Source organism: Rhinolophus hipposideros (genome assembly GCF_964194185.1).
Source record: "Rhinolophus hipposideros genome assembly, chromosome: 4".
In the NCBI taxonomy this organism is placed as follows: domain Eukaryota; kingdom Metazoa; phylum Chordata; class Mammalia; order Chiroptera; family Rhinolophidae; genus Rhinolophus; species Rhinolophus hipposideros.
Window position 1 is genome coordinate 50,913,111 of NC_138050.1, and position 22,228 is coordinate 50,935,338.

The window sequence follows — 22,228 nt, forward strand, 5'->3', positions numbered from 1 at the left end:
TAAAGCCATCTTGTCCAGGGCTTTTGTTTGTTGGAAGCTTGTTGATTACTGATTCAATTTCCCTGGTGATAATCAGCCTATTCAGGTTTTCTGTTTCTTCTTGAGTTAGCGTTGGAAGGTTGTATGCTTCTAGAAAATTGTCCATTTTTTTCCAGATTGTCTAATTTGTTGGCATATAGTTGCTCACAGTAATTTCTTAAATTTTTTTGTATTTCTGTGGTGTCTGTTGTCACTTCTCTTTCATTCCTGATTTTGTTAATTTGGGTCCTCTCTCTCTCTTTTTTTGATGAGTCTGACTAAAAATTTGTGGATTTTGTTTATCTTCTCTAAAAACCAGCTCTTGGATTCATTGATCTTTTCTATTGTTTATTTGGGCTCTATTTCATTTATTTCCGCTCTGATCTTTATTATCTTCTTCCTTGTACTCCCTTTGGACTTATTTTGCTGTTCTTTTTCCAGATCCCTTAAGTGTAAAGATAAACTGTTGATTAGTGATTTTTCTTGTTTCTTTAGGTAGGCCTCCATTGCTATGAATTTCCCTCTTAGGACTGCTTTCGCTGCATCCCATAGATTTTGGGTCGTCGTGTTTTGATTTTCGTTTGTCTCAAGATATCTTTTGATTTCTTCCTTGATCTCATTGTTGACCCATTCATTATTTAGTAACATGTTATTCAGCCTCCATGTATTTGTGTCTTCCAGTTTTTTTCCTGTAGTTGATTTCTAATTTCATAGCACTGTGGTCAGAGAAGACAATTGGTATGATTTCGATTTTCTTAAATTTATTAAGACTTCTTTTGTGGCCTAACATGTGGCCTATCATGTTCCACGTGCACTTGAGAAACATGTGTATTCTGCAGCTTTGGGGTGAAATGCTCTGAAAATATCAATTAAATCCAACTGGTCCAATGTGTCATTTAAGGCTGTTGTTTCCATATTGATTTTCTGTCTGGAAGACCTGTCCCTTGTTGTCAGAGGTGTGATGAAGTCCCCTACTATGATAGTGTTACTGTTGATCTCTGTATTTATGTCAGTCAATATCTGTTTTATATATTTAGGTTCTCCTATGTTGAGTGCATAGATGTTTACTAGGGTTACGTCTTCTTGTTGGATCAATCCCTTTATTATTATATAGTGCCCATCTTTGTCTTTTAATATATTTTTCATTTTAAAGTCTATTTTGTCAGATATAAGTATTGCAACTCCAGCTTTTTTCTCATTTCCATTTACATGAAATATCTTACTCCAACCTTTCACTTTCAGCCTGTGTGTGTCTTTTGATCTGAGGTGAGTCTCTCATATACAGCATATGCAAGGGTCTTGCTTTCTTATTCACTCAGCCACCCTATGTCTTTTGATTGGAGCATTTAATCCATTTACATTTAAAATGATTATTGATAGGTACATAGTTATTTCCATTTTTTTTTATTTATAGTTAGATTGGTTTCATCTTTCTTCTGCTTACAGAAGCCCTTTTAATGTTTCCTGCAATGCTGGCTTGATGGTAATAAATTCCTTTAGCTTATTCTTTTCTGGGAAGCTCTTTATCTCTACTTCAATTTTAAATGATAGCTTTGCTGGATAAAGCAATCTAGGTTGTAGGCCTTTGTTTTTCATCACTTTGAGTACCTGTTGCCACTCCCTCCTGGCCTGCAAAGTTTCTGTAGAAAAGTCATTTGATAGTATTATAGGAGTTCCCTTGTATGTAACCCGCTGTCTTTCTCTTGCTGCTTTTAGGATTCTCTCTTTGTCTTTATCCTTTGCCATTTTAACTATAATGTGTCTTGGTGTGGAACTCTCTGCACTTCCTGGGCTTGTATGTCGGTTTCCTTCACTAGGTTAGGGAAGTTTTCGGTCATTATTACTTCAATTATGTTCTCGACCCCTTGTTCCCTCTCTTCACCTTCTGGTATTCCTATGATGTGCATGTTGTTGTGCTCGATGTTATCCCATTTTCATTGTTTTTTATTCTTTTTCCTCTTTGTTGTTCCATTTGGGTGATCTCTGCTAACTTGTCTTCTAAGTCGCTGATTCGATCCTCTGCCTCATCTAACCTGCTGGTAATTTCGTCAAGTGTGTTCTTTATTTCACTTATTGTATTTAGTTCTAACTGGTTGTTCATTATGATTTCTCTATCCTTCTTTATGTTGTCACTAAGCTCTTTAAACATTTTTATCATCAGTGTTCTGAACTCTGTCTCTGATAGGTTGGTTACCTCTCTATTTCATTTTATTCCAATTCTGGAGGTTTCTTCTGTTCTTTTATTTGGGACATGTTTCTTTGTTTCCCCATTCTGGCTGACTCTCTGTGTTTGCTTCGATGTATTAGGTAGATCCCCTAGGTTTCTTGGTTTTTGCTGGGTTATCTTATGTAGTAAGTGTCCTTTATATTTGACTTGCACCACTTCCCTATTCTCCTGTGCGAGTGCTCCAAAGGTGACCCTTGTGTTGTGTATATTGTCCTGTTAAAGTTGAGCTTTAATTGCTTTTGGCTTATCAGTAGGTGGGATTGACTCCTAGGCTGACTAGTTGTGAGACTTGGCTCTGCCCACAATGGATGATCTGCTGCGTGAGGGTTGACTGTTCAAATGAGGCTTGGCCCCTATGGGCTCTTGTGGATCACTTGTAGGTCAAACCCAGTAATACTCTGGTTTGGTCTGGAGTTGGCCTCTGGGTGTGCTGAATCTTGTGCCTCTTGGGCTGGGCCCTTCAAGTAATCCTCGTATGAGTCTCTTAGCTGTTGAGCAGAGAGTCCTTTGATGGGTTATAGATGTTCAATTTGTGGTAAGTTCCGGAGAACTGAAGACCACCTCACTGTCGCCATTCTTATGACGTCTCCCTATGTTACTTTTCAACTTGACCTGTTTGCACTGCATTATTTCATGTATCTGTGAGAGTTGTGCTCTCTCCTGGTACTTGCTCAGCACCAACCAAGAGTGTTTGTTGGTTTTCCACCTCTCTTTCCTACTAGATGAGACTTCCTGAGGATGCTATCATTTTATAAGCACAATTTTGTCAAAGAACCCATCTAGTTGAAGAAGTTCAAATTTTGTATTTCCTTTCCAGAGCTTTCCACCTACCTACTTAATATTTCTACCTAGAAATCTCACAAGCACTTCAAATTCAATGTGCCACACACTAAACTTGTCTTTTCTCCTGCCATCCTAGCTCCCTAACCTCATTTCCTTCTGAGTATGCTGCCACTCAGTACATAGTACCCATGTACCCTCCAGGAACTACCAGGGCTTATCAGCCTCCGTGGCATAACTCCAACACCCCATTAATAAGTCTTGTCTGGGCCCCAATCAGACAAATCTAACCATGATGCCCTTCTTAATCCTTTTGTTGTCTCATCCCCTCAGGATAAGGTGTAAACTTTAATGTCATCTTTAAGGCCCTTAATGATCCACACTTAATCCTCCTGTCCATTTCTTGACATTCTCTCAAAAATCCAAGCCATGTGAATTAGCTCCAACTTTGCCCACACTGTTTTCTATAACTAAAATACCCTTTTCCTCACTTTTGCCTGGTTAACATTGATCATCCTTTAGGACTGAGGTGTGTGCTGTTGTATCCAGAAGGCCTTCTGAACCCATTCCCAAGTCTGCCCCTTTGTGTGGGCTCCTTTATTTCCTCAATCACAGCCCTTTCTGTGCACTGTATTATTACTACCAATTTACTGATCTGCATTCCCAACAGCTCTGAGGGCAGGAAATACCAAACCAATTCCCTCTGGCCTCCCAATGCCTAACTCAGAATTAAGGACATCATTGACGTGCATTAAATAAGTCTGAACTAAATGAACAAATAGACCTGAGCCTCACTCTCTAACTCTCCTGAGCCTGGTTCTCAGAGGCACAGCCCATGTGAATGAAAACAAAATCCTTTATGATTCTTAGGCATGACTGCTGTCCTGTGGCTATTTTGACATTTGCTGCAGTTGAAAACTAAAGTCAAACAATATTTTCCACTCTTCATATAACTTTTTAATGGGCAATGGGCATTTTGACAGTTAATAGCATTGTGCTTTTGAACTTAAAGTCATTACTTTAAATTTCTGTAAGACTCCCAAAGTGCCTTCTGATTATCAAAAAATATAGTTTCAATTTTAAGTGTCACTTATGACAGTGCATCTCAAACTTTTCTGTGCACAAGGATCACCTGGGGATCTTGCTAAAACTGCAGATTTTCGACTCAGTAAGTCTACGATCCTGCACTCTAACAAGCTCGCAGGTGATGCTGATGCGACTGGCGCACTGTGAGTAGCAAGGACCTAAGGCATTCAACTCTTTGAAAATTGGCGAGGTGAGAAGTGGCAACCCTGTATTAACAAAAACACACGGATTATCCAGACCATCCAAGACTGAGCTGTGGAAGAACCTGTTTATAAACATACATGTCCAAACACATAGAAGTGTAGTGTTTTTAACTTCATATGACAAACAAGAAGAGACCAAAATATACAAAGCCATGTCTATGAGGATAGGCGGACAGCCACCTAGCAGGGAGCCCAAGGGAGCTGTGTCTGTCTCAGGGTAGAGGAACTAACAGCCAAAGAAAATGTGGGCCATGAGCAAATATGCCCAAACAGGAACAGAAGGAAACTGGGAAGTGACAATCAGAACAGAATAAAACAAAATACGTATGAATAAAAAAAATCAGGAACCGCAAGAGGAGCAACATGCAAATCGTTTATCTATAGAAGTTTATTAATATCTAAAAGTGTTATTATTTTAAAATAATACCAATGTGTACGCATCCATGCTAGCTGGACAGTTAATTCATGAGCACAGACATGGGGTACACCTTTCATACAACAGAACTTTGTTAAATATTTCAAATACTGAAAGGTATAAACAAATACTACCGTGTTTCCCCAAAAATAAGACCTAGCCGGACCATCAGCTCTAATGTCTTTTGGAGCAAAAATTAATATAAGACCCAATATTATATTATATAATTAATATATAATATTAAAATAAGACCAGGTCTTATAATATAATACCATATAATATAATGTAACATAATATAAATATAATACTGGGTATTATATAATATAATATAGTACTGGGTCTTATATTATATAAATGTAATTAATATATATTAATTTTTGCTCCAAAAGACACATTAAAGCTGATGATCTGGCTAGGTCTTATTTTCGGGGAAACACGGTAAGTATAAGGTAAGGAAGAACAATAATAGGTCTGAATTTGACACCTAGCCCTATTTCTGCAAAAGTGTTATCTGCCACAATATTTACCCAGTGATCAAAGATGAGGTTCTTTTGGGTTCTACAGAAGAACGTACTCTGTTAGATGCTACAGTTTCCACTAACCATCACATATTGACTGAATCAGATAATCATCAAATATGCTGATTACTCCCACATATCAAAACGAGAGCAGCTTAAGAAGCAAACAGCCAACACCTGCCCTCTCAATTAGAAACTCATTTTGTACCATGTAGTAAAACAGTTAATTGCCTGACAATTCAAACATCAAGTCATTTGTTATGATAAATATTAAGTTATTACAGTCTAGGCAAGACAGATTTTTTTGTCTATCATTTTCCTCATTCAATAATAAACACACTTAGGAGTATATGTGTATATTAACAGATATTACATAAAATACCTCATTTCCAATTGCTTTAATTTTTTCCAAAGCATCGAGAAACCATTTTTCTGCTGTTTTCCATCTAAAATAGAAGGAAAAAAGGTTGCAGGTTATTCAAAGTTAGCAAGTATAAAGAAATCTGAATATCTCTTTCTTTTTTTTTTTTTTTTTTTTTATTAATTAATTTATTTATTAGTTTCAGGTGTACAAAACAAGGTAATACTTAGACGTTCATCATTTATATCCCTCATACTGTGAACCCCCCTCCCCCCTGAATATCTCTTTCTAGTAATACTAAAAAGAAATGAGGTACACTTCTGTAAATAGTTTATTACAATTCAACTTTAAGTCAGATGCTAAATGATTAATTTTGTGGCATTAATATCAGAGTTCAAGATTGTAATTATTCTCATTTTCGGTAATTGTGTTCTACAGTCACCGTAACCAAGGCTTCAGTGAATACTGAACCACTTCTCCCAGTGGAAATAGAGGGTTAGGTTCCTACAAACCTCTGGTCACATTTTTTCACCAACTGTTCAACATATAACCTGTTTTATATATGCTTCTGTTTAGTGATGCCTAACTTAGCGTATATTGTTTATCCATTAACATTGACCTCAAGGGCCCTAGAACTCATGCCTTATCTAACAAAAGTATTTTCTCCGAGGCACAACACAGCCTTCCCATGCTTAGGAACAGTAGACAACGTTTCAATAATACACTTGGGGATCATTTTAAACAGTGAAATCACCAACTAAAAGCACAAAAATGTGGCACAGACTGTAAAAAGAACACGTGTTTACAGCAGGAGAGTAGATGTAAGAAGCAGAACATCACTTGTTTGACCTTAACTGGGAATACGCATGTGTCTGCGTATGGGAAATCACCTTGAACAACTCAAGTTAAAAATAAATTGACTGTATATTAAAATACTACTATACATTATTTTTAAAAAGCTCCAAACTTTCTTTTATAAATACTAAATAATACAATTTTCAGAATACACATACACGTAACAACAAACCACTACAGTAGCATAATTTATTGTTTTTAAATTTATGTATAATTTAGGGCTACAGATTTTTTCTGTTTGAGCATGACACTGAATTCCTTATTCTATAAATATCCAAGGCTTTAGTAACACCTCAATCTGAGGAAACTCAGATTGGGTCATTCTAATTAGTTTAATTTTCGAATTACCTGGTAACTAAACAGAAAACATTTTTGTTTCAAAATGTGGAAAATTTTTCTCAAATGTATGAATCCAACTCCTCATTGACAAGGAGATAGATGACAGGGTTCTGCAGTGCCTTCAGGCCACCCTGTGGGGTTCAGTGACTTTGGACCGATTGGCAACAACTGTCCAGTCCTGGAAAGTAAGAGTTTGTGAGAGCCTACATCAAAGAGGACCAAAACCTGGGGTTTAATATTTTTAAAGAAATCCAAGGTAACACTTTCTATTTCCTTTTTTAACTGTATACCTTCTTCTCTTAAGATAGAACACATTTAAAAATAAAATTCTACTGAATAATCATTTTGATCGGTTAAACCCTAGCAATTGAGATATTATTCTAGTTACAAAAAGCAACAGAGGGCTTTAGGCCGTTCAGTACTTACTCTCCATTTTGAAATGCAACCACACCAACCTCATGCATAACGAAAGGATCTTCCGGCGCAATGCTTAGAGCTTGGCCGAAGAATCTTTCAGCCAATTTTGAGTTATTGGTCAATCCATATTCTAATCCGATATAGAGCATTGGCAAATGACACCTAAAATATTGGGAAATTTCACATATTCAACACCAAAGACTTTATAACTCAGCAGAAGTTAATCTAACGACTTCAAAGTCTGCCTGTAAAATAATTTAAACATAGCCATAAACAGAGCATTTACTTTTGTTCTAACATTTCACTTACTAATATTTAATGAATGTCGAATGGGCTTTTAGACTAATTAACTGCCACTTCTATCACATATCAGCAACCTATTCACCTTAGTTTTTCATTACTCCACAGAAAAACCAAAATAAAAATCCTCTAAAGCACAAGGGCAGCTCTAGTTGCCTGTCTTCCTCCACTAGGCTAACTCATGCCCCTAGCCTAGATGGGCTTCCACCTTCTCCTTTATGGATTCAACACCATTTATCCTTCATGCTTGTATTCAAGTTCCACTTCTCTTTATGAAGCTGCTTCTGACTTTCTAAGCTAACGGCTCTCCCTTGTGTGGATTCCCATCATATGAGTTATTATCAGCTCTACACTCGAGTTCTGAATCATGTCATGTATATTCCATTTTCTTACCCTCTGAGATAGTTCTAAGCACAAAGTACTAATCACTTTTTAAATTTTCATCTCCTCACATTGTCAAACCAGTGATTACATGAAAGCTAACACAGTAAGATAATCTTTCTTTGAAGATGGCTCTAAGGATGGCAATAAATACTGACTTGACTGGTTGGTACGTGCTTTGGTTCTAATCTAGAATCATGATTCTATCTTCTACAGAAGAGTCACAAAGAACCCTTTAAAAGTATTTACCTGGAGGAGGTACTTTCGAAATGGCAGAGTAAGAACCTCCAAAAATCCATTCCTCCATAAAAACAACAAGAACACTGCCAAAACTTGTCAAAATAAACATTTTCAGAACTTTGGAAGTTAGCCAAATGCTTACAACAATCTGAGGAGTGTTTATTCTAGAAGAACAGCTGAGTCTCAGTAAGAACAGCAAACTTTATGACGTTTTCACTTGTCCTATTTCCTGCTCCCTTTCCCCAGCTCCACATTAGCCTAAAAACCAGAAATTTTCTCTGCCATACCCTTTCATCAGCTGTGCTGCTGTGAAGTAAGCAGCCATTGCTTGGTCATGTTCACTCTCAACTGCAAACGAATGCCCATATGCTATCCACGCGGGCCCGTAGGTCTTCTCAAGTGTTGTAGCTTTACTAAAACAAGGGATTTCATTCAATTAATATAATATTTATTCTTAAATTAATTTTATATAAGCTGATGGCTCCAAGTACATTCAAATTAAATAAATGAGCTGTCAATATATTAAACACTAATGTAACATTCTGTTAATTTATTTGAGATAAAAGAATGTTTAAGAGTACAATCAAAATTTTAAGAAATATTTGAAGAGGTCCACAACTTTTTAGGTACTACAGTTAAATCCAGTAGCAATCTGTGTAGAATTTACAAATACTACTTAATTCAGGAGCTTCATTTCGCAACCTTGTAGATAAATGGTAATAGGAGCAGTCATTTAATGAGGGCCTGTTTTGTGTCAGGCTCCATGTTAGAAGCCTTATATACATTGTCTAATCCTAATAACTTACAAGATAAATTATTATTTATATTTTAAACATAAGAACATATACTGAGGCTGGAAATATTAAGTGACATCCTACAGAGGGTGGAAAGAGATTCACCCAGGTTCCACAAACGGGACTACATAGTCTATTTAAATAGTCATAAATAGTTTTCAACCAGTGTCCCACTGGTGACCCACAACAAGGAACAAAGAGAACATATCACAAAACATGGCAAATATAAAGGGTGAGTTTCACACTTCCTAGCATTTTATTTTCTAAATATTCTTTCACCCAAATGTTCCATTCCATGTGGAGTCCACCACTGATTAAGCATACTAAAGCAAAGAAGCATAGCTCAAAGATCTATTACAATACAAAGCATCGTCCTACTCCAGGAAAAAGCACACGCGAGCTTTTCTAAACTGCTTCACACACCCAGCCAGTGCGCTCTCCCTATTTTCTTCCTAGTACAGGATCCTTTCATGTCAACTTATCAATTTTCCTAACAATCCTGGGATACAAGTGTTAAATCACTCCATTTTTAGGGAATATTAAACGGAGAAATTAACTTTCCCAAGGAATTATGGCTAGTAAGTGACAGAACTTGGATTAGAATTCAATTCAGTGTCCAAAGTTCACGTGATCTCCCTCAGATCCATTTTCTATTTTGTGTGCATGGAGGAAATCACAAGTATTATTATATTTTAAATCTTTAGTAATTAATTCTTCACATACTAGTTATTTTCCTGTACTTGAACTGAATTATACTGGTGAAGTAGCTTGATTGGGCTGCCTGTTCCTTAAGCTAAAACCACAGCAGGTTCATTAAGCCAAGAATTCTATTTATTTTATAGTCACTTTAGTAACCCTAATTGCATGTAAAGTTTTACGTAATTTCACAACTATTAAAAAAGAAGTCCCAAAAGTAAAAAGTTAATACTATCTCTGTTAATGAAAAACAAAACCTTTGAAACTACTTTATATTATTCTCTACTGTTTCATTATTCTTTTATAAATAAAAATTTAAATATAAGCTCCTCAAGTTCTACACCACTGATTACTCTTATCTCCTCTCACGACATCTTATAAAGAGCAAGGTTCATAACTGATGCAACTGAACTGAATCTGCTGAAGAAAACATTAATGCTTTTACATCACTGTTAAAGTACTATTTATTACATTAAAGCAGATGAGCAAGAAATCTCTTCCTACAGGTTCACCACAAAGGGAGTAAGATAATACATTCATACCTGAGATATCTTCTGGCATGTTCATTCTTATGACCAACCATGAGATAATAGCATCCCACTGCAAACCAAGATACCTACAAAGTTCAAAATTTACCATGACGAAAGATGCTGAACTTTGAATTGGAAATCTCTAACAAATTAAGCAAGAGGGTGGGCTAAATGTTCCATCCCATATTCTAGTTCAAGTTAGAAACTTCTCTGAGACAGGCTGTCTGTTGGGGTCCTAGATGAAAAAAGAACACTGTCCAAAGCTCTTCCTCAAGACACCTTCAATCATATCCCTGCAACATTTGATACAAGACAAGGCTCCTAAACACTTCCTATTTCAAATCCAGCCTGAGTGCTGGCCTGCCACCTGCACTGTGTGTCTTCCCTGGCTTGACATTGGTTCTACCAGGTTTTATATCGTTAGCTGACTTCTCTTGCACTAGTTTTACCTCTTTGTAAATTATTTCACACTGGTCTAGGGTGCAGAATCTCACGTGAACTTAGACCTTGTTTTCTGACTTTTGTCTTTACAGACTCAGTTCCTGACTCCATTTTCAATTTCTAGGTCTTAGTTCTGATCCATCGCAGTTTGGAAGACACATGATTCAATCAGTGCACAATTTAATAAGCTACCTTATATATGTAATGTGAGAAAGCTACTAACCAATAACGAACATTACTTAGGAGAACTGGGAGTGTGAGTTTGACTTTCAATGCTTTATTTTTCTGTATGTTAAGTGTTTTTAATAATAAGCATACCTAATTCCTATAATCAGAAAAAAATGGAGATTTTAAGCTATATTTCAGTAGACCAAAAAAATACCTTCGTAGATTGAGAAAGTTAATGCTGCTTCTAATTACCATAAGCACTAGGAAATTCTGCTCCAATACCTTAAGATAAAACATATTTGCTTAAAATTAAATATAAGGTACTGTCTAAATATTAGTTAAGCATTTTCTTTAAGTTCAAGTAAGAAAAAACACTATAAGAAAAAAAGGTTTATATATACTTACAGGATTACTAGGGTATAAATCCACCAATTTATGAGAAAGGTAGAAAAGTTCTACATTAGGGGAAAAAAAATAAATAAAATTATTCACATCAAATGAATTGTAAGATATGACTTTCCCCCAGGAGGCACAACTCTTCACAATCATATAGTTTGTTCTCACAGCAATAATTTAATACTTTTCTTTTTTTCTGGATACAAAATTCATTTACCTAATGAAATACAGAAACTCCAGGGAGCAGATATTACAGTGTTTCATTCAAACCCTACCCCCACAACTCCTTACCCGGTGCCAGACCCATAAGTGGGCACTGAGTGCTTGCTGAGTGACTGGAAAATTGGATGAATGGCACATGATAGAGCACTTCATGGTGCTTAAGAGATTATTTGAAAGCACCCCATCTATCTTAAAAACCCATATCTCTTACTCCATAAGCCTATCATGGACCATCTTAACCATCCGCAACCAATTTGGCTGACTAAACTCTCAAGTTTATCAAATCAGCAAGGTGATTTCCTCTTGAGTAATATGTGTGAGTCCTAGCATATCACAATGACGTTTCCAGATTTGAGTTCATTAGACCAGGGCAAGTAGAGAGTCTGTATCTCCAAGCTGCCAGGAGACATGATACTGTTGGTGACAGACACACTTTGAGCAGCAGGTGGTTGGAGCTGGAGTGACTAGCTTTTTTGCCTTTGGACAGAGCTCATCATTCAGTTTAAAGATTTAAGGGTAAATACAGTCCAAACACAACTAAATGTTTCTAAAATGTTAAAATACAGAAAACATGAGCAAAAAAATCTGCTCCCTTCCAACTTCTAAACAGTTCTGACTCTTGTCATATCAGTCTGCTCATGGATTTTACAAAAAAAAAAACAGAAAAAAGGCAAAACTGCCACCCAACACTTAAACCACAAATTATGTTTGAGAAAAGGAAGCAGGAAGCAGGGATAAAGAAACAGTGTTCTGTTGTGGTAACAGGATAGACCACCCGGTCACTGATAAGGATTTCTTCCCCCAGTTGTTACTTTTATTGTATAACTCCATTATGTTATTACCTGCAATCTGAATTATTCAGGATTTGTGAGATAAAATTTCAAGAGTTACCGAAAACTTTTTATCTTAAAAATTACATTACAAAAATTCTTACCATTTGCTTTATTCAGCTCCACAAGTGTCCCTATGTGTACAGGTAAACAATTTGCATGGAAAGGATCTTTTTCCATTACTCTGAAAGTTAAAGCAACACATTACTACCCCAGAAATAGTACATAACAGCACCCATTATAATTAGCTATGTTTGAGTAGTCATTACAGCATCATGTACAATACTGTGAGTTATACTATTTTTTTACTTTCTTAACTCCATTATCTTCATGTTGGTTCAGTTAAGGCAATGATTAGGTTATAAATGAAAGGGAAATTCTGCTTTTTTGGGGGAAAGAATAAAAATAAACATCATGTACATTTACTTTAAATCAATAGAACTGTAACACATAAAATAAATTGTCCAATTATTTAGAAGGATCAAAGACAATGTAAAATATAAAATAGATCACAATTATTTGTCAATTAAAATTTTTGTGAATTCAAGGATTTAGGCAACCTTAAAGATCCATTAAAAATAGCACATGTAATTTAGCTAAGTTTGCGCTACGTACACTGGAAAACTGGTATACGGGGAGATGGCTTGGCCAGCTAGTAAGCCTGACGAAGCACCCAGCATCTATAGGGTTTTATTAGTCTGTACCTTACCAAAGGAGGGATTTTATGAAACTATGTGCCAGAATCGTATTTTCAAACTTGCAAATTATCAAAGACTGGAATGAGGAACATACGCATGTACACTCCCAAGCTAATGGAATAATCCTACAAATATGCATAAACCTGTGTCTGTAAATGCTCTTTGAAGACAGCTGCAAATTAGTAAAGGCCACTTAAATTATCATCAATTAGTTCCAGATTACTCAGAAAGCATGTCCCATGCATTTCTTAAGTGAAATGGACTGAATTCTATGTTCCTACACAAAAATAAGCAAATATACTTACACAGACGTAAGCTTGTAGCACATTTTAAAATCACAGTTATAATAATGTCTTTCAGCTAAAGACACTACAACATCCAGATTCTCTTGCAAGCCATCGACAGACTCGGGGATGACAGTTTCACTAGGTTTATTATACTGAAACAGAGAAAGGTGAACATAAAATCAACAAGCAATACCAATCAAAAGGCAGGCTCAATTTGACCCAAATATTTCAAGGATTGACACAAGAACATATGTGAGCCTCTGGAAACTTTGAATTTCAAGACTCATGAGTACCCCTCCCAGTAAGTTTCTCTTCTCAATTTTATATCACAGAATTCCCTGGTAGGAAGTATTTCACAAAGCAAAAGTTCAAGAAGCATAAGAAAAAATCCTCATTTACATGCAACATCATTCCACTTATCTCATAGTTCAATCTTTTAGTATAAGGAGTGCTTGGGAGGAAGAAGACAGATATTTTCAGAAGCTTTTTAGGGAATCATATATATTTTAGATAATCTAAATCTATTCTTGCAAATATGCTAAATTAATAAAGAAATTTTAATTTAACTAGTAAAAATATAGAGGCCAATCTGAGTGAAAGAAGTAAGATATTTACATAAAGCAAATACTAACTTTGTTTCTACTTACCTTTTTTAATTTATTCTCAAATAGAAAACGTAACAATTCTTGTTCTTCAGTACAGAGCTTGCTAAGAGGTAGTGATTCAAGAAGTTCTTTTTCTTAAAAACAATGAGAAAGAAAAAGAATGTTCTAACAATATTTATGGGGGGATAAGTCAGCAAGGAAAAATATTCTTCTATAGTTCCTAGTGTAAGTAAATTAAACAAGATCAAAGTGTACTAGAGAATACTAGATGGTACTTCCAGACACAGCTGATGAGAACCACTTGGAGGGCTGTGCCATGAAGCCTTCCAGGCGATTCTGGTCATCACCAGACTAATAGAGCACCAGGCCAGTTTCCCAATCTCAGCTCCATTGACACTTCGTGTAGATAATTCTCTGCTGTGTTGGCTGTCCTATGCACCAGAGGGTGTTTAGCAGGATCTCTGGCCACTAGCAACCAGCAGCAATGTTCCATCCCCTTCGCCATCCCCAAGTTGTAACAATCAAAAATGTCTCCACATATTGCCCAATGGGAGTCCCATACGAGGCAAAATCATCCTGTATGAGAACCACTGCACTAGGCTAAAATGTGTTTGAATCCCATTAATGCAACATCTCCATTTTCTCTCTGTTTCTCTTGTGTATACACCTCACATGACTGTTGACATACTAGGTCAATGGTTCTCAGCCCTTGCTGTACCTTAGAATCATTTGGGAGCTTTAGACTATCTGATGCCAGGGTCTTACCACCGAAGATTCTGATTCAGTTGGTCTGGAGATGGGACCTACACACCGATGTTTTTAAAGCTCCTCGGGGATTTAAAGTGCAGCCAGGTTGAGAATCACTGAATCAGAAATCTTGGTTTATACTATTGCAAATCTCTTCTCAAAAATATAGCCTCATTCTATCACAATCCCTAAAGATTCTGATTGCAAGAGACACTGCACAATACTGTATTCTGAAATGTGCTTCACATTTGAAGACATTAAGGAAGTTAATAGGCTGGTTTAAACCTGTACATGGCCTGCTTTTGATTCCACAGATTTCAGAGAAAAAACACCCAATGCAAACAATATCAATGGTGCTAAACATAAAAACACCTGAGTTTCCAAACCTTCTTGGGCTGTCAACATGTGATGTGATGTCAAAAGATCAAATGCTTCAAAACAGTAGACATCGAGCTTCAAAGCTTCTTTATAGCTGTAGGTAGCCAGGGTTCGGTTATCTAGAGCATCATAAATTTTCCCTCGTAAAAGACAAATAGAACTCTTTATCTGTTAGGAAAATGAGTCACATACTAAGTCAATACTTTTAAACTTAATTTTTTATCAAAAATTATATAATACCTGAAGGCTGAGACTATATTTTATATTTAAACGGATTGGTTCGATCCCAACTGTCAGACACAGTATAAATTAATAGAAACATGAAAGCAAATAAAACTTTTCTAATCTACCTTCCCTAGGCTCTCCTCACTTCAACAAATCTTTACAACTAGTGTACATGTCACTGCTACTTTGTTCATTAGTTCTGTCTCAAACAAGGTAATGATTTAGAGCCCGCGAATAGCATACATATATTAAATCAAACTTTGATACAGCTTGATAGCTAGATCTTAATGAAACGATCTTAGTAAATATTAGAAAACTGGCAGCAATGTAGCACTATAGTTAGGAGCATGGCTTTCTGGAATTAGACAGACTTTACTTCAAATCCCAGCTCTGACACTTACTAGTGACCTTCGACAAGTGATATAACCTCTCTTGGCTTCAGTTTCTTTTCCTCATCTAACTTACAGGACTCTGTGAGGAGTAGAGGTGATACTCTCCGTAGAGCTAGCACATGGTAAGCTGTTCACACAGTAGCCACCTCACTACAATCATTAACAAAAGGATAGGAAAATCAGATTGATGTTCCAGACTCTGAACCTCAAAAAACATAACTGAGCCTAAAGATGATCTAGAGATGGGCAGCTTAAATTGGCAAAGGGCTGAAGAAGATTCATCATAAAATCAAAATTTAAAATACATTGGAGGACATTATGAAAATCTTGGACCATGTAGTATCTGATAAATTGTAAAAAACAACAAAAAAAGTAATTTCATAAAATAACACTAAATCACATATTTCTTAGCAGATAAGTTAATGGATAAAAGATCCAAAAGTAATAATAATACCAATATCCCTCAGAAATGCATTTCTTTGCAGAAAAATGAATGTGCACTTCCTAGCACATAAATAGACAAATAGCCCCCAAAAAATGGAAAAAGAAAACATCTAAGAATGTATAGTATTCCTACCTTTTTGAGGTAAAAAATACAGTAACCAAGTTCCTTCATAAATGTTATAAAGAATAACTGGAAAAATGGGGGAATTGATGGGTGATAGCTAAAGGGTACACGGTTTCTTTCTGAAGTAACAACAATGTTCTGAAATTGATTATGGTGAGGGGTGTACAGTTCAGTGAATATACTAAAAGCCAACCAACTGTATACTTTAAATAAATGAATTGCATGGCATATGAATGATAGCTCAAGAAAACTGTTAATGTCTGTGGATGTCATTTATTATCATATAATCTCAGTCAGCAAGGAATTTGCAATTTCATTGATATGAAGTATACAAACTGAAATGTACAATATATCATAAATAGTAACACCAAACCACTCCCTGGAAAAAAACAATCTAAGGTAATCACGGTTTCTTGGTGGTAGGTATAAACACTGTTGAAACACAGTAAGAAGTGTAAAGATGATTCAACCTATGGAGAGTAACTAGTTAGCTTAAAGCATCAGATATGAGAAGGAAGATCTCAGCCTATTTCAGATTCAAGCATCTATGGACATAATTACAGCTTCCAACGGATGGCTCAGAAATGTCTTCAATCTTTTTGGTTTTGGTGGGCAAATTAAATAAGTTGACAACCAAACTGTTTTAACATGGTTATACTCAAGTAAAAAAAAAAAAAAAGAAAAAAGAAAAAAAAGATTTATGCTTGCCATGTCGAGTGGATAATTTTGAACTGTTACTGAAGCATGCTCCTTATAGTATTACTTACTGAGGACTGTGACATTTCCCAGTCATTGGAGGGGTCTTTCAAGCCACTTTCATCCTTCAAGTACTTCTCAAATAATCTTTTGTTGATTGGCTCCTCCATATCAAGAATATCGAGAGCCTGCTGATGCTCTTTTGCAGCATACTATGTAGGAAACAGAAATACCATTCATCAGCCATGACCTCTAAAACTAGATATACAAAGAAATACTGTAGGTTTTTAAAGGGTAACGGATATTATATGTACACATTACTTAAATTTAAAATGTCTAAAGTAGAATTTTCTTCATGCATGTCGCCTTTTAGTAAATGGAGAATCAATATTTTATAGTACATAATACTAGAACAGACCATTTCCTCACAAGATATTAATCTGCCAAGCTCCATCATTAGAATTCTCACACACATGTGACAAATGCATGACATACACACAATTAAAGTTTTATCAAATAAAAATGAAACTGAGAGCATACTTACATGGCATCTAGCTGCAAGGTAGCGACATGATTCATACAACTAGAAAATAAATTAATTCATTACAAAAATCAAGATGATATGCACCGTCACTCTAAAAGAAAACTATGAGGACAAAATAAAGAAAGCCATTTTCATAATTGCTCCTTTTACTCTTGCACAGAAAAAAAATCCAGTCTTTTTAACCCACATTCACCATAAACCTACTGTTTACTAGACACTGAGGATTCAAAAAGGCATAAGGACCTGCTCTCTAGAAGGTTATAGCAGGGGACACATAGACCTAGCACACAGTATCTTTCAGAAACTATGAAAGAAAGGCATAAAAAGTACTAGCCACCTGAAGAAGAAAACAGCTGCAGGGGAGAGGGGGAGTGAGGAGTTGGTCAGCATTCCAGGCACTGAGTCTGAAAAATCACCACACATCTAAGGAAGTGAAAGGAGTCAGCATAACTGGAGTACATGTTACATGTACTGGTAGTGGGAGGTTAGAAGCAGAATGGCAAGAAATCATAAAGGACTCTGGATGTCTATTAAAGCATCTGATTTTATCTTGTAGGTAATGGGAAATCACTGATACTGTGAATGATATAATCAGATCTGTGTTTTAGGAAGACCACCCCTGTGATAGTTTGCAAGATGAACCGGGAAGGTGGGAAGTGGGAAAGATGTTACCGGAGAAAAGAGAAAGAAGAGAGGCAAAAACAACAAAACAGACAAATTAACAGCCTGACATGTATAAGTGGTAACGAGATGGAAAGGAATATCCATAACTTCAGAGCTATTTAGAAAACAGAATTTTCAAAACTTAGTGACGGGAGGAGGGAAGAACAAGGTGACTGAGCTTAGGAATAAAAATTTTCTCTTTACATTCCATAAGAAAATTGAATCCTTTTAAATAATTTTGACATAAAGAAAGCATACAGCTAATACTAATCTAATGACATTTTTTAAAGCTTTGAAAAGCTTCAGAGTTCACATAATCACTTACTTTGTCCAGTTTTCGTGACCGAAGTGCATGGGCTGCTCTATGATACTGTGCTGTCAGGTAAAGACACTGAGCCAACCAATAAATGTCCTGGGGTTCCTCTGGAGGGAAAAACCACATAAATGGTCAGAGAGGCAAGGTAAAATACAAAGATTTTTTTAAATAGAGGAATCAGAAAAAAAAATTAGAATGTGTCACTTACCATGAGAGAGTGAAGCTACTTTATCTGCCCAAAATAGAGCACTTTGATACTGTTGCTATATCAAAAAAAAAAAAAGTGGTAATTTCCTTGTTATTTCAAGTTTTAAACATATCTAATATTATTAAAATGCTATATAATAAGTCAACATCTCAATACATTTTATTTTTACATGTAGTAGGGGTCTATCAATCATATCTCTATATTATATCTCAGCTAGAGTTTTAGTTCAATGGTACAATAAAAACACCATTATAAGATCTTTGATATATACTGTTCAAGAAGGTAGCTATTATTTTAAACTATACATTGCAAAAATGTATCAGCAGGTACTGGCATAAAAAACAGATATATAAATCAATGAAATAGAATAGAAAGCCCAGAAATAAATCCTAGGTTAGATGGTCAATTAATCTATGACAAAGGAGGCAAGGATATACAATGGAGAGAAGACCACCTCTTCAGTCAGTGGTGCTAAGAAAACTGGACAGATACATGTAAAAAATGAAATAGGACCAGTTTCTTACACCATGCACAAAAATAAAGTCAAAATGGATTAAAGACTTAAATGTAAGACCCGAAACCATAAAACTCCCAGAAGAAAACATAAGCAGTAAACTCTTGACATCGCACTTACCAATCAGTATCTTTTTGAATATGTCTCAGGCAAGGACAACAAAAGGAAAAATAAATGGGAGTACATCAAACTAAAAAGGTTTTGCATAGCGAAGGAAACCATCAACAAAACAAAATGATGACCTACTGAATGGGAGAAGATATTCACAAATGATACATCCAATAAGGTGTTAATATCCACAATATAAAAGGAACTCATACAACGTAACACCAAAAACACCAACAATCCAATTAAAACACGGGCAGAGGACTTGAAAAGACATTTCCCAAAAGAGGACCTACAGATGATCAACAGACATATGGAAAGGTGCTCAACATCACTAACCATCAGGGAAATGCAAATTAAAACCAGAATGAGATATCACCTTACACTTGTCAGGATGTCCATCATGAAAAAATCAACAAACAACAAGTGCTGGTGAGGATGTGAAGGGAACCCTTGTGCACTATTAGGACTGTAAATTGACGCAGCCACCATGGAAAAACAGAATGGAGATTCCTCAAAAAATTAAAAACAGAACTGCCATTCAATCCAGCAATTCCACTTCTGGGTATTTAGCAGAAGAAAATAAAAACACTAATTCGAAAAGATAGATGCACCCCTATGTTCACTGCAGCATTACTCCCAATAACCAAGACAGCCATCTAGGTATCTAGGTATCCAGGGAGACATATCTATGAAATAGATAGCAGGTATCTAAAACAGTAGACAGTTTAAGTGATTATTTTGCAATAGGATTAGCAATGGTTCTCACTTTTCTACAATCTTTGCCTCAGTCCTCCTGCATGCAAACCAGGAACTCAGCTGCCAGTCAACACAGGAGAAGGAATGCTTAAGGGATGGCCACAAATCTGCTCAATGTAAGTGCCCCAGGGGTGGAAACCCGGCCTGTCTTATTCCTCACCGCATCTCCAGGTGCCAAAGAAAAAGTGCTCAGGAGACGTTTGTTCAACTCATCCAACGGTAAACCAAAATACAGCCCCCTCCTAGGCACTGCAAACGTCCGGCAGCATCTTGCCACATCCGGTTCTGAACACTGACCCGCGTTTGCCTTCCTTCCTTGGTTTCCAATTTACTGGGAGAGCGTACATGTCCCTAACACTAAGTGACATCCTCGATTAAACCGATCTCATGCTGGAGACATGTGTTTCCGTAAACACCGCTTGCTGTTCACTGAAGGGCAGTGCCGCGCACGCAGATGTAGTTAATACAAATGTTTTAAAGTACTGATTGGCGACAACAGGCTGGTTTGTCTTTTTATTCACGTAACGTCGGCCAAATAAGAATGACAACTTCTCGAGAACTTTCTGTTGGCCAGCCAAATCCAAAGGCCGCCCTGCCGTTTGCCTCCTGAAGCATTCCTGCAACGTGCACTGAGCACTGTGTCCGCACTGGGCACCTGCGATGTGCCCCGGAGCTGGGCCGGCCGCGGAGCGCCGCCTTAATTTAAGCACAGGGAAGTGTCACGCTGCGTTTAGGTGGCTTTCGTTTTCGGTGTTCCTGGTCCTCCCGGCTGCAGAGGGGGCTGCTGGGCGCTGGATCCCCCCCTTGGCGAGCTTTACCCTAGAACGACAGCCCAGGCCCGTCCGGGCCACCCACCCGCAAGCCCCCGATGACAGTTACCCTCGCCGACACAAGTGTAACTTACGAGTCCCGGGGCCAGCGCTCCCAGGAAGGCCACCCACCTGATCAAGGTACTGGCGGACTCGCTTCCGCAGCCGCTCCAGGTTCATGGCCGCACGGGCGCCGGGTCCGGCCGAGCGTCCCCACTGCCGGCCGGGCGGACCTGGATCCCCAGCCCGCGCTGCGCCGCCCCGCGCCCCGGCCCGGCCCAGACAGCGCTCGGCGGCTATCGCCCGGCTCTTCCGCTCCAGCCAGACCCCGCCCCGGAAGTCCTCCGCAAACGTGTCCCCTCCGGGGCCCAACACGGGAGTCGGGCCGTTGGTTCTGAGGTGCCGGCTTGGCCCCCGGGTGTCAGGGCTTCTTGGGGCGCTCCAGAAGCCCTTCCTCTCTGATTCGAGTTCCCTGGGGCGCGCAGCCCGTTTCCACGTCCCTGCGCCGTTCACTCATCGACCGGTTCTTGGTGGGGCGTCGGCAACCAGGGTCTGGGCCTCGCTGGACTTCAGCCCCACTGCCCTCGTGTGGGACCCTGGTTCCAAACGTGCCTCGTTGTTCTTCTGTGTGAAAAGGATGATACTCACCCCAGAGGCGGTTGTGAGGGTCACATGAGCACACACACCAAGTCCTGGGACATGAGCATAAGCGTTAACTATTGTCACCGCGCCCAAGTGTCCCTTTCCAATGCTCTTGGCAAAACCACAAGGCTCGGTCCTCAACTTCAGGTAGAGGGAGCTGTGGTGGAAAAAAGGTAAAAACTGAAAATCTGAGGTAGTAAAACTTTGAATCTATACAGTGGAATGTTATTCAGCAATAAAAATGAATTAAGTGTTGACACGTGCTGCAGCACAGATGAACCTTCGGTTTCCTGAAAGCAGCCCGGCACAAATGATCACACAACGTATGACGTCGTTGACACAGATTCTCTCACGGACTGAATGCTACTCGGGCCCCCTTCTCAAGAAACAAGCTGAACTCATTTTTCAACTGACTATTGGACTTCCATGTTTCTTTATGCATTGTCCAATTTTAGCATGAATTCTGATAAGTCAGGTTAGCCAGAATCCTCCATCCTCAGTATCTAATCACCCTCAACATATGACCGAATTGCTTCCGCCCCACTGTCCGCCAGGTGATGTCTGATCAGCCTGGCCAGCCTTCAGCAAAAATCCTATTAGGTCAGTTTAGACAGAATCTGAGGGCAAATCATGGGGGAGAATGTGAGGAAAGGAAAGTAAATAGAATTTTCTCTATTAGTCAAACCACTCTTGAGCATGTCAATATTTGGCAGAGGTCTAATTTTGTTTACTAATCTCCAATCACTACTTAAAATGGGCCTCACCAGGCTAATGTCAAGGTGTCGCAGGGCTGTTTTCCTGCTAGGGGCTCTAGGGGAGAAGCCAATGCCGTGTCTCTTCCAGCTACTAGAAGTC

The 22,228-nt window shown here is 37.9% G+C and overlaps 1 protein-coding gene across 2 annotated transcripts in view; it reads right to left on the bottom strand.

The window, feature by feature from the left end:
• The window catches only part of CDC16 (cell division cycle 16), a 31,974-nt gene extending 10,914 nt beyond the window's left edge, over nt 1-21,060 (bottom strand). The window contains exons 1-14 of one of the 2 annotated variants that reach the window (XM_081046435.1): nt 20,864-21,060; nt 18,545-18,599; nt 18,346-18,443; nt 17,358-17,396; nt 16,885-17,025; nt 14,941-15,100; nt 13,850-13,941; nt 13,221-13,354; nt 12,322-12,401; nt 11,175-11,224; nt 10,173-10,246; nt 8,428-8,553; nt 7,229-7,381; nt 5,630-5,693 (exon numbers count right to left, since the gene is read on the bottom strand). In XM_081046435.1, the coding sequence (XP_080902561.1) occupies nt 5,630-5,693; nt 7,229-7,381; nt 8,428-8,553; nt 10,173-10,246; nt 11,175-11,224; nt 12,322-12,401; nt 13,221-13,354; nt 13,850-13,941; nt 14,941-15,100; nt 16,885-17,025; nt 17,358-17,396; nt 18,346-18,443; nt 18,545-18,599; nt 20,864-20,911 (1,314 nt within the window). In that variant the 5' untranslated portion in view covers nt 20,912-21,060. The remainder of the gene's footprint in view (nt 1-5,629; nt 5,694-7,228; nt 7,382-8,427; nt 8,554-10,172; nt 10,247-11,174; nt 11,225-12,321; nt 12,402-13,220; nt 13,355-13,849; nt 13,942-14,940; nt 15,101-16,884; nt 17,026-17,357; nt 17,397-18,345; nt 18,444-18,544; nt 18,600-20,863) is intronic. The other variant, XM_081046436.1, reaches the window with a different exon arrangement.
• Between the last annotated feature and the right edge of the window lie 1,168 nt (nt 21,061-22,228).